Source organism: Schistocerca americana, chromosome X (assembly GCF_021461395.2).
Source record: "Schistocerca americana isolate TAMUIC-IGC-003095 chromosome X, iqSchAmer2.1, whole genome shotgun sequence".
NCBI classification, from domain to species: Eukaryota; Metazoa; Arthropoda; class Insecta; order Orthoptera; family Acrididae; genus Schistocerca; species Schistocerca americana.
This window is the reverse complement of record NC_060130.1, coordinates 13,118,490-13,131,053: the sequence shown is the minus strand read 5'-3', so window position 1 is coordinate 13,131,053 and position 12,564 is coordinate 13,118,490. Positions and strand designations below refer to the sequence as shown.

At 38.8% G+C, this 12,564-nt stretch overlaps 1 protein-coding gene across 1 annotated transcript in view; it reads right to left on the bottom strand.

Annotated features, from left to right (window-relative positions):
• The window catches only part of LOC124554885 (molybdenum cofactor biosynthesis protein 1-like), a 67,147-nt gene that overhangs the window by 53,461 nt on the left and 1,122 nt on the right, over nt 1-12,564 (bottom strand). The window contains exons 2-4 of the mRNA XM_047128559.1: nt 12,156-12,376; nt 11,363-11,382; nt 7,734-7,960 (exon numbers count right to left, since the gene is read on the bottom strand). Coding sequence (XP_046984515.1) covers nt 7,734-7,960; nt 11,363-11,382; nt 12,156-12,376 — 468 coding nt within the window. The remainder of the gene's footprint in view (nt 1-7,733; nt 7,961-11,362; nt 11,383-12,155; nt 12,377-12,564) is intronic.

Here is a 12,564-nt window from a genome sequence, read left to right as displayed (position 1 = left end):
TGTTATCTCATGTCACACCCTAGTCTATGAGTGCCCAGCTGTCTGTCGCCTGACCCCTCTACCTGCACCCCTAGCTAACCCACAGATGGCTCCCCACTCTCCCACGAGCCACTAAATGCTGCCCTCCAAACCCCTCCCATCTCTCTCCATCCCTCACATTGCCTCAACCCACCCCATCCTACCCCACTCTAAAGCCCTACCTCACTCCAGAACACTCACCATGGGCCAGTAAAGAGCTGGCAGTTGAGCGACCACAACATAAGGAGACATGCATGTGCATGTGAGTGAGAGTGTGTGTGTGTGTGTGTGTGTGTGTGTGTGTGTGTGTGTGTGTGCACGCGCGCGCATGTTTTCCCTACAGCTAGAAAAAGAAAGTGCATTGTGGAAGCTCGCCAAGCAACGTACCTTTTAGCTTGGAAGGTAGAAGACGAGGTACTGGTGGAAGTAAAGCTGTGAGTACGGGTCGTGAGTCATGCATGGATAGCTCAGATGGTAGAGCACTTGCCCACAAAAGGCAAAGGTCCCAAGTTTGACTCTTAGTCCGGCACACACTTTTAATCTGCCACGAAGTTTCATATCAGTGCACACTCCACTGCACAGTGAAAATCTCATTCTACAAACCTTTTGTTCGTGTGCCTATCAATGAGACAGTGCTTCTGCCTTTTGGTGAGCCATCTGCTTTATTCCTAAATAATTCGTAATTTTCAACAGAAACTTTCCGTACGTTATTATTGCATCCTACATTACAATATGCAATTTCCACAATATGTGGTCATCTGTGAATATAATGGGGGTAACAACTGTAGGAGACCAAAAACTGACTGCAGTAAGCAAGTTCAAGTTATTGTACGCTGTAGTAGTTACGCAGAGGTGAAGAGGGTCACACAGGATAGGCTAGCATGGGCAACTCCATGAAACCAATCTTCAGATGGAAGATCACAACAATAAAAACATTTGATTCAGCATACACCAGACTCCAAACAGCGCACACAACCTGTATGCTCAGAAACACAGAAAATCATATTGGTTCCATCAGCAGGAAACTTCAACCCGTAATTGTTGTGGAACACTGTGGCGATTTTGTTCATTAATAAAACCCAAAACTGGGGAGTAATAAGAAAGTATTGTTGTAACTTCTTATCAACCTCATTACCAAAATACATATTAAGAAGACTGGTAAATTTTTATTTTAAAGGGGTCACTCCAAAGCGCCACGAAAGTATTTGAGCAATGTATAAAATTAGAGAATAGGTGCACAATATTGAAAGCCTATCTACATTATCTATATCTGCATGACTAGTCTGTAATTCACAATTGAATGCTGGCAGAGGGTTCAGAGAACCACCCTCAACCTATTTATCTACCATTCCACTCCCCTACAGCATTTGAGGAAAAACAAACACTTCAATATTTCCGTACAAGCTCTGATTTCTCTTATTTCATTACAATGATCATTTCTCCCTATGTAAGAGGGCTCTAACAAAATATTTTCACATTCGGAGGAGAAAGTTGATGATTGAAATTTTAAGAACCTGCTCCAGCAAAATGCTTTTGCTTTAATGACTGCCACCCCAATTCACATGTGATATCTGTGGCATGCACTTTCCTGTTTCCCAATAATACAAAATGAGCTGCCTTTCTTTGAACTTTTAAATGATGTCCTCTGTCAGTCCAATCTGGTAAGGATCCCACACCATGCAGAATACTCCAAAAGAGGACAGACAAGTATAGTTGTAGATAGTCTCTTTAGTAATCCTAATCTTCTAAATGTTTTACTATTAAATCACAGTCTTTTGTTTGCTTTGCCACCGCATTATCTATGTGAGCATTCCAATTTAAGTTATTTGTAAATGTAATTCCTAAGTATTCAGTAGACTTCACAGCCTTTAGATCTGTGTGAATTATCATGTAAACAAAATTTAGTAGATGCCTTTTACTACTCGTGCAGATGACATAAAAATTTTTATTATTTAAGGTCAGTTACCACTTTTTGCATCATATGGATAGGTAGCCTAAATCATTTTGCAGTTCATTTTGATCATCTGATCACTTTACAAGACAGTAAATGATTTGCGAGACTGTAAATGATAGCATCATCTAAGAGGACTGCTCAGATTCTCTCTTAAATTGTTAATGTAGATCGGCAACAGCAGGTGGTCTATAACACTTCCTTGAGGAATGTCAGATATCACTTCTGTTTTACATGACGATTTTCCATCAATTGCTATGAACTGTGACCTTTCTGACAGGAAACCACACATCCAGTTGTACAACTCAGACAATACTCCATAGGCACACAATATGATTAGAAAATGCTTGTGAGGAACTGTTTCAAAAAGTCTTCTGGAAATCTACAAATATGGAATCAATTTGAGATCCCCAGTCGACAGCACTTATTACTTTGTGTGACTAAAGAGCTAGCTGTGTTTTAAAAGGTCGATATTTCTGAATCTATCTTAGCTATTTATCAATGAATCATTACCTTTGAGATAATTCAAAATATTCAAACACAATATATGTTCCAAAATCCTAATGCAAATCAACATTAGTGATATGAGTCTGTTATTTAGTAGATTACTCCTCTTTTCTTTCTTGAGCATTGGTGTGACCTGAGCAACTTTTCAGTCTCTAGGTATGGATCTTTATCAAATGAGCGGCTATATATGATTTCTAATGGAGCTATTGTATCAACATTCTCTGAAAGAAACATAAATGGTTTATGACACTGAGGAGAGCTACTACTAAGTTACTCACAGTTGCAGTTGTTCTTGATTTGAATACTGCAATATTTACTTTGTTGTCTTTGGTGAAGAAATTTCAGAAATCCGTGTTTAGTAACTCTACTTTAGTAGCACTGTCATCAGTAACATTACCACAGCTATTGCGCAGTGAAGGTATTGGTTAAGTCTTGCCATTGGTGTACTATACATTCAACCAGAACCTCTTTGGATTTTCTTCCAGATTTCAAAACGAAGTTTCACTATGGGAATTATTAAACACATCTTCCACTGAAATCCACCCTAAGTTTCGAGCTTCAGTAAAACATCGCTAATCTTGGAGATTTTGCATTCTTTTAAATTTTGACATGCTTTTTTTCATTGCTTCTGCAGCTGAGTTTTGACATATTTTGTGCACCACCCTTTTAATTTATTTGGTATCCATTCAATTTATTTGGTATATATCTCTTAATTGATGTCGATACTATTTCTCTGAATTTAAACCATCTCTGGTCTACACTTACATAGTCAGACTTGAAGGAGTAGATACTTAGTAGAGACCGTCACCTTGGAAGGCATCAAGTTAATTTTTATCTGCTTTCTCATTAAATGCCCTATTGTGTACGGCTGAAAATTAATAGAGATAAGGCAAACAGAATGTGCAAAGTAAGTGGAAATTACTCGTCTCTTCCCCGATTACAGTGCAATAGAAGATACTACAAGATGTTGACAGATTGCCATATCTCGGTAGCTTTATATGTAATAATGAGGTCACAGATGCAGAAATCACCAGCAGAACTGGAAAATCAGTCCATATGGCAATTAGGTCTGTAATATGTCAACAAAGCTTTGCCTGTACTCCTTTATTGTTTATATTTGTGAGACTTGGAAAATGTCAGTAAAATCAGCACACAGTCTCCATATTTTTCACCAACAATGCTAGAGATGAATTCTGAAGATGTTAACCCGACCAAGTTACAAACGATGTAGTGCTGAGAATACGAGGTCTACACAGCCTGCACAAAATTATTGTTGAAAGAAGACTGAAGATTGCAGGTTATGTTCTATACATGTAAGGTGGAAGAATCCCAAAATCAACACTGTTGTGGAAATCAATGGACAGATACAGATGTACAGGAAGACCTTTTAACACCTGGAACTTTTGCAATGAATCTTCAATGCATGGACACAAACTTGGAGGAAGGTGAGAACTTGGCAGCTGATCGAGTGAACTCTGTGAAACCAGTTCCTTGTATGGTACACAGCAAATCTGAGTAAGTTAGTAAGTAAGTAAGTAAAGTAAGTACAACTGGGGATTTTGCAAAACTGTTGGATGATCGATATTATTGTCTAGATTTGACACTGTTGGACTTCTACCTTTTCCTTGATGTGTATTCTTCAAATTGTGAGTTTTATGAGAAAGCTGATAGGTACTTACCAATCAACCTTCCCTCACATGAACTGACATTGTCTCTTTATAAATTCTACTGTGCTAACAATTATCTACTGAGAATCCTCGACTAGGTCTCCACAGCTCAAATGAGCCAGTTTCTTTTAAATTTCTGTCTTTGGCTATAATTGTCTTCCAAGTATGGTGACACAACATCCTGTCATGAAACTTTTGCCTTTACACTTGTTTTTTTTTCTGGACACTGCCTTTTTCTGCACTGTGCACCAAATACACTATGTGAGTAACGCCCAAGCTCCAACAACCAATCGTGAGCTGTAAACAGTTGTACACTCTACCAGGGCACATAACAAACAATTAACATTTGTTTTTTAGTGTTCTAAGCTGTGAGGTCATCAGCGGACAAATAATTTAGTACCTATTCCTAGGCAGCCGGAGTGGCCATGCGGTTCTAGGCGCTACAGTCTGGAACCGAGTGACCGCTACGTTCGCAGGTTCGAATCCTGCCTCGGGCATGGATGTGTGTGATGTCCTTAGGTTAGTTAGGTTTAATTAGTTCTAAGTTCTAGGCGACTGATGACCTCAGAAGTTAAGTTGCATAGTGCTCAGAGCCATTTGAACCTATTCCTGACGTGCAGTTGTTTGGAACAACGACTGACATGATCCAAAATATTACTTTCTTTTATTATAGCTTCACTTTTATTTTGTCTAATGATTACTAATTTCAGTATCAAATTCCATCATCAAGCCACTATATGATCAGAAAGCATAGTGTATCATTAAAATATTGTTTAATAAACAGATTACCATTATATCATCATTCCTTAAAGTAATGTCCAAACTGGAAGGACAGATGATTAATTTTGAGTATATACAAAAGTCAGAGTACTGAACCGGATATGAAAAAAGGAAAACCAGAAGGGCAGTGAGAGACGGGTGCCTTCTATCACCTTACTTCCTTAATATGTTCATCAAGGAAGTAATAACAACAACAAAGAAAAGATGACAAGAATCAAAAGGTAATTTCTGGAATACTCCAAGGAAATGTGATAGGGCCATTACATTTACAATGTATATAAATGATCCAGTAGAAAGTGTCAGAGGCTCCTTAATATTGTTCACAGGTATTACACTTGTCCATAAGAAAGTGTCAACAACAGAAGACAGTATCAATTTGCACAATGACCTGCAAAGGATTGGTGAATGATGCAGGCTCTGGCAGTTGACCCTGCACATAAATAAATGTAACATATCACACACACACACACACACACACACACACACACACACACACACACAGGAAAAGAAATCCAATACTGTACAACTACACTATTAATGACAAATTGCTGGAAACAGAATCTACCACAAAATATCTAGAAGTAACTATTCAGAGCAACCTTAAAGCGGAATGATCACACAAAACAGCAATAGAAAAGCAGATGCCAGACTAACATCCACAGGAAGAATCTTAAGTGAATGTAAATTACCCCTGTGTCCTTACCCTGTACGACTGACAGAAGAGAGAAAGAAGATCCAATGAAGTGTGGAGTGTTTTGTCACAGAATCATTTAGTCACTGTGAGATCATTACAGAGATGCTCAGCAACTCCAGTGGTAGATGCCATAAGAGAGCAGTTGTGCATCACGGAAAGATTTACTACCCATGTTTCGAGAGAGTAGTTTCCGAGAAGAGTCTGACAACATAATAGTTTCTCTCATATACAATTCACGAAATGATCACGAGAAGAAAATTTGAGAAGTTAGAGATAATACAGAAGCGTACTGACAGTCATTCTTCCCAAACACTGTTCACAAGTGGAACAAGGCAGAGGGGGTCAGTTGGTGGCATGAGACGTACCCCCTGTCACACACAGTTAGGTGGTTTTTGGAGCATGATGTCGATATGGAGACTTAATTGCATGCATATACACTGCAGACTGACGACATCACAATAGTAAATCAGAGTAGGAACTAAATAAAATGTTTCAGGCCTTAAATCAAGAAATGGTAAAACTAAAGCTAAAAATGAATACAAAGAAGACAAAATTTATGGCTACAGACAAGAAAGGAGGTGGAGGCAGGACTGACGCAAGAACAGGCAATGAGCAACTCAAGAAAGGAACTGAAATTCACTATCTCAGTAGCATTTTGCAAGAAAACAATCAATATTTCAAGGCATTCAAGAAAAGAATAGCACAGGTGAAGAGTTCCTTCCAAAATAAGAAGAAGCTGCAACTGAATAAACATATCAGCTCCCACATTAAGAAAATATTTGTAAAGACCTTTGTGTGGAGTGTTCTGACACACAGATGCAAAATCTGTACATTAGAAAAGCCAAAGGAAGCTCACCTCAAACCTGCTGAAATGTGGTTCTGGAGGAGAAGTACAAGAACTAGCTGCATTGACAGAAAAATTAAAGGAAATAGGAGAGAAGAAGGAACCACTGAAAGTTATAGGCCAGAGCAAAGCAAAATACACTGGACACTTAACTGGAGATGATAATCTTTTAAAAAACATTTCTGAAGGCAAGATCATAGGTAAGAAAACAAGGGGATGACTGAGAACATCCTACTTAAACAATATGATCAATGAATGGGATTTTCTTCACACATGGAGATGAAAACAACTGCTGAAGAGAGGAAGCTGTGGCTGCAGAGACAAGGTTTAACCTTTTGGAAGAGTAAGGACAAACTAATACAAAATATGATTCTGCATGGCAGCTACATATGGAATAAATGACAACTTCTTGTGTGCATTCATCAAGTCACTTACCCCAGTAGGTGTCTTATCTACTAAAAGTAAAGGTCACTGTTGTGCTTTCAATAGATGTGAACTGCACCCTGAAAATGGTATGTCTAGTTTGCAGTTGTACAGAAGCTTTTTATTTTGCAAAATGGTTCAAATGGCTCTAAGCACTATGGGACTTAACATCTGAGGTCATCAGTCCCCCAGACTTAGAAGTACTTAAACCTAACTAACCTAAGGACATCCCTGCCTGAGGCAGGATTCGAACCTGCGACCGTAGCAGCAGCATGGTTCCGGACTGAAGTGCCTAGAACCGCTCGGCCACAGTGGTCAGCTTTTATTTTGCAAAGAAATTTTTGATAATAAGATGAACTGATGCTGGTACTCGCTACTGAAACCAGTAGTACTTAGACACAACAAAAGTGTGACTACAGAATTAAGAATAATTTTTCCAAACAATTGAGTATTTTTTTCAAAACAACACCACAATAGAGGAAACTTATTTTAAACTAAAGACACAAAAGAAAAAAAGAGAAACTGTAAAGATCTTGAGTCTCATAAGACTCTCTTGGGAGGAAAATATAAGATATTTAATAGGTAAACTTGCAAGGCATACTTTTTTATGTTGTATAAACTACGAAACTGTTAGCATCTTCAGCTAAAATTTACTTCTTCTGTCTTAATATACCTTCCTTCACTTTCAGCTGCAGTGTGGAGACAGGGGTGAGGGTGGGAGCGGGGATGGAGTCGAGGGTGAGGGCGTACTGCTTTAAAATGGTGATTCTTGTATTGATATTCTTAACAACAGATTTATATCTCTTGCTTATGAAAGTCTGCATGCGATGACAGCTGCACTAGTAATACCTTCACAGGGTCGTATTCAAGTTGCAAGGCTAGATCTATGCCAGCCATGGCACGCTCCCAGCCTTTCCTCCTCGTGATCTGGTTGTAGCATTGGGACTGCAGGGTGTCTAAGCAGATGTTCAGACCGTCAAGCCCTGCCCTCTGCAAGGCAACCAGCTGTCTTGTCAATATGAGGCCATCGGTTGTCATTAAGACACTTTCGCAATCTTTTATTTTTTTCAGGGCACCTGTGAAACAGCAAAACTGAAACAAATAATTTGTAACATTTCTGCTGCATATGAAACAAAACTCCAGTTGATAAATTGAAAATACAAATTCCTTAAAAGTTAACTGTACATTTGCCCTAATACAAAGAGATAAGAAGGGTTAATAAACTGAATTGAAGAATGCAAGTTAAGATAGCAATGAAAAAATAATTAGAGGCATAAGATCACCTACTGAAACAGAGAAATGGGAATCAATATGAACCATTACCACTACTGTCAACTGATTCCATGTCTCCATGCACACTGTATAAACCACTGTGGGTTTGTCCGACAAAGTACATTGTTGTACCACACATTATGGTTTTTCCCCATTCAGTGCTCATGTGGAGTGTGGGAAGAATGATTCTTTAAATGGTTCTGTGCATGCTGTAATTAATCTTGCCTTCATGGTCCCTATAGGAGTGATACATATGCGGTTATTGTATAATCCCTAAATACCTCGCTTAATACATGTTCCTGAAATTTCATAAGTTGGGTTTTGTCATATATTTGGCGTCTATCTTCACTTGTCTGGCATTTCCAATTTTTAGTAGCTTCTTGGTGCTCTCCCATGCATCAAATAAATCTATGATCAATCATGCTACACTATTTTGTATACATTCAATGTCTGCCATTAGCCTTATTTGTTATGGGTCATACTTAAGCAATATTCTAGAATGGGCCACACAAGTATTCTGTAAGCAATGTCCTCTATTGACTGATTGCATTTTCCAGTATCTTACCAACGAATTGAAGTCTGCATTCTGCTTTGCCTACAAGTGAGTCTATGTCACCATTTCATTTCATCCAGATATTTGTATGAGTTGACCAATTAAAACTGTGATTATTTGATAATGTAGTCATACAATTCTGTCTTTTATTTGTTTTGTGATGTGCTCCAATTTACATTTCTGAAAACTTAAACTCAGTTGCCCATCTTTGGACCAATTTGAAATGTTATGATCTGACTCAAATTTGTACAGATCTTTTTCAGGCAATAATTCATTATAGACAACTCTATCATCCAGGAAAAGTATGAGGTTCCTTATAATATCGTCTTCCAGAACATTAAGGTACAACATTAATGTAATGGTATAAATTACTATAACTGTATAAATAAGTTTATAAGTGTGTAAAATACATTGAACTATTTGTTACAACAAAACATTGTACTGGTATACTCAGCAAGATGTTAAATCAGCAGATAGCTATATTTTATGTTCAACATTTTGTGTACAGCATATATGCTGGAAAGGATTTATACCCAAATTAAATAAATCTGAAGAAATGGTAGTGTGTCTCTGGAAAAAAAATCCATAAAAACTCATACAGTCCAATTTGCTATTATGTCACTGTTACTGAAATATAATACAAAGTAACTGAATTCGATGAACATTCTCAGAGTGCAATATGCCTCAGAGTGAAATGCACAGTAATGTCAACATTATTTTTCAAGGCTATGTTTGTGAAAATGGATGACAGCAAACCGCACATTTTGTTCTCAATCTGAGGAAGCATTATGCACTGTAAAACACTGTACTGCTGTTCTACATAAAAGCTGTCTCATTGCCAACATCTTTCCCCTGCTGGCTGTTCTACACTTCTCATCACTGATTCAACATGTTGTAAGGTATTTTATGCTGTATGACACCACAGTCCAATCTGGTAAGGATAGCATAAAAATAATATATGAATTTCAGTATTGAAACTGGAACAGCAGAACAGCTCTCATCACACTGGATATCAAATCGAGGTTGGATTACAGCCATGGGTACATTAATTCATGCTACTCAACTGTATGTCATATGTCAGAGTTCATCAACTGTAGTGGTTGGCGACTGGTGGCTGGCGACTGGTGGCATACCCATCTCTTGGCATCCTGTGAACAGATGTTCTCCACAGGTGACAGATTTGAAGAAAATGCTGGATATGGCAACAGTGGAACACTCTCTGTATCGAGGTAGCTCAGTACAGCTCAGGTGATGTGTAGTCTTGCATTATCTTGTTAAAAGATAACATCATGGAGCCCTTGAAAATACGGCACAGCGATAGGCCTTAACAAAACACAAATGCAGTGGCTGCTGTCCAAATTACTGGCTATGTGAACCACAGGTTGTGACATGTATCCAGTTGCACCCCATACCATCACATCACATGCTGGACCCGCATGGGAATGACAGGTACAATCTGGCCAGGTCTGTTGGCATCAGAGCCTCCACACACAAGTACATCAATTGTGACGATGTTACAGAACCGAGACTCATCTGGTACAATGACACAGTGCCATTCCTGTGTCTGGCATTGTTGTTAGTTGCACCGCTGTCAGTTCACCTCTCTCTAGAGCTGCATTAAGGGGTTGACAGTCTGTGCTGCTCCAGATGCCATCACATTGTCTGTGTGGATACTTGTCTCACTGTATACAAGCCCACTTCCTGACTAAATGTACACAACTTCACTGCAGGATCACGTACGCATGAGCAAACACTTGTCTGCCCTCTCAGGTTCTAGTTGGGTGGCACTACTGAGGCCCTGCAAGGCATTTAGCATGGCCCTCCTGAACCTACCAATTCTATGTTCGCACAAAATGAGATTCTGAGCAATGCAAGCAGCAATATAGTGAAACAATAAACCAGAGTCTCAGCAGACCATGAGCCTGCCACTGCCAAATCTGGAATGCTGATAAACATTTCTCCTTCTTCCATTGTGCTTAACACGGTCTTCGTGTAAACAATCAACACCGAAATAGAATTTCTGAATGAGAAACCTGCTCCATAAGCTTATCTTGCATACAGAATATGCATGGGAGTGCTGAAAAGTAATGCCTCTGAATTTTTTATTCTGTTCTCAATATCGGTCGAGGTATGACACGTCACACATATTACTTGGTCAGCTTTCCCACTTCACTGACTCGTGGCACACCCCCCTCCCGCAAACAGATGGAGTCACAATAGGCAGCCCACTCTGACCAGAGATTGTGGATATATTTACGGTGCACTTTGAGGAAGAGGCCCTGATGTCATCCAAATGGAAATCCTTCTTCTTCTTCTTCTTCTTCTTCTTCTTCTGTTATGTGGATAACACACTTGTCATCTGGCCTCATGGAAGAGACAAACTTCTTGACTTCTTTGTACATCTGAACTCCACACGCCACAAAATCAAATTCACTATGGAGACCAAAGAAGAAGGAAGACTACCATTCCTGCACATCATAGTCAGGAGAATAACGGACAGCACCCTGCGCCACAGCGTGTATCTGACTCTACAAAACACATAAACTCAGTTCTCCCTATGGCACTGTGAATAATTTCAATAACAAAAAGTGTGATGAATGTTGCAGCGTACATTTAATTTCCACTTAGGCTTTGCATTCAAGATCAGTCTTACCTGAGAGTGCAACATTACATCTTTGGTTAATTTAATTATATGTTCATTAGATTTTGGTTATAAGGCACGTTTTGGTGCCTAATGTTTCATCTCCAAATGCTGGAAACAATCCATGGAGGAAGAGGAGTATGTAAGACATTGGTGGACCAGGTTGGAAGAATCTGTGAATTTCAATACTCTGTAGAAGAGCTCAATCATTTGAAAATAACTTTCAGACCTTGTGGCTATTCTAACAGATATACATAAGGCACTACATTCTAAAATATTTGCATCTTTCACTGAAAAACAAGCAACTAGAGGAAAAGTTCTCTTGCCATTTGTAAAAACAGTCGCAGATCGCGACCTCCGAGTGCTATGAAGAGAAGGTATTGACGCAGTGCTTAAACCAAACTGAAGACCACAACAGCAGCCATACTCAAGTAAATTGCTATGCAGTAGTTTCAGTGAATTTGACAATGATGTGGCTGCTTTCATGGTGGCCCAGTCATGTTGTGGGGATAGAGAATGCCAGTGACAGGGCTGGAATTGTAGGTGACAAATTGATTTTTGGCAAAGCCTTGTATCAATACCTCCTTAATTATTGAGCTGAAAAACTGTAAAAAACATTCATACAGTAAAATCACACAAAAAAATTTCCTATTTCTGCAGGTATTGTGCCTTCTGTTTCCTTTTCATTACAAAAACATATTGATTCAAATTTATAAAGTCACAACTATGTCGCTGTGATTTGTGTAACACACATTCTGGAACATGTTCCAGGAATGTCATGAAACAGACAGCTTTAAATACTTACTCTAGCTCATCTTTCAAGACTTGCATGCCAACAACAACACCATCTATCCAATCTGTTTTTATTTCTCTTTCATGTAAAGATTTCTCCACAAAGGATATCATCTGCCATGTAGGCAGTGCAAGAGGAAATTCCACACTCGCATTTGGGTAATCAAGTAGAGTCTGTGTCTTGTCAGAACCAAGTACAATCAACCCAATTTCATCTTTCCCACTGGTAAATATCTGGAAACATATTAAATGGTAAAAATAAGTTTTGTTTATAACAAGTTGTATACCAATAAAAACATGACACACAGAGACTCTTTATAAAATTATTTAATTGGATAGATAAAAAATCTACTCGCCAAGCAGTGGCAGAACACACACATAAAAGACTGTTGTGATAGGCAAGCGTTTGGAGCCAGTGACTC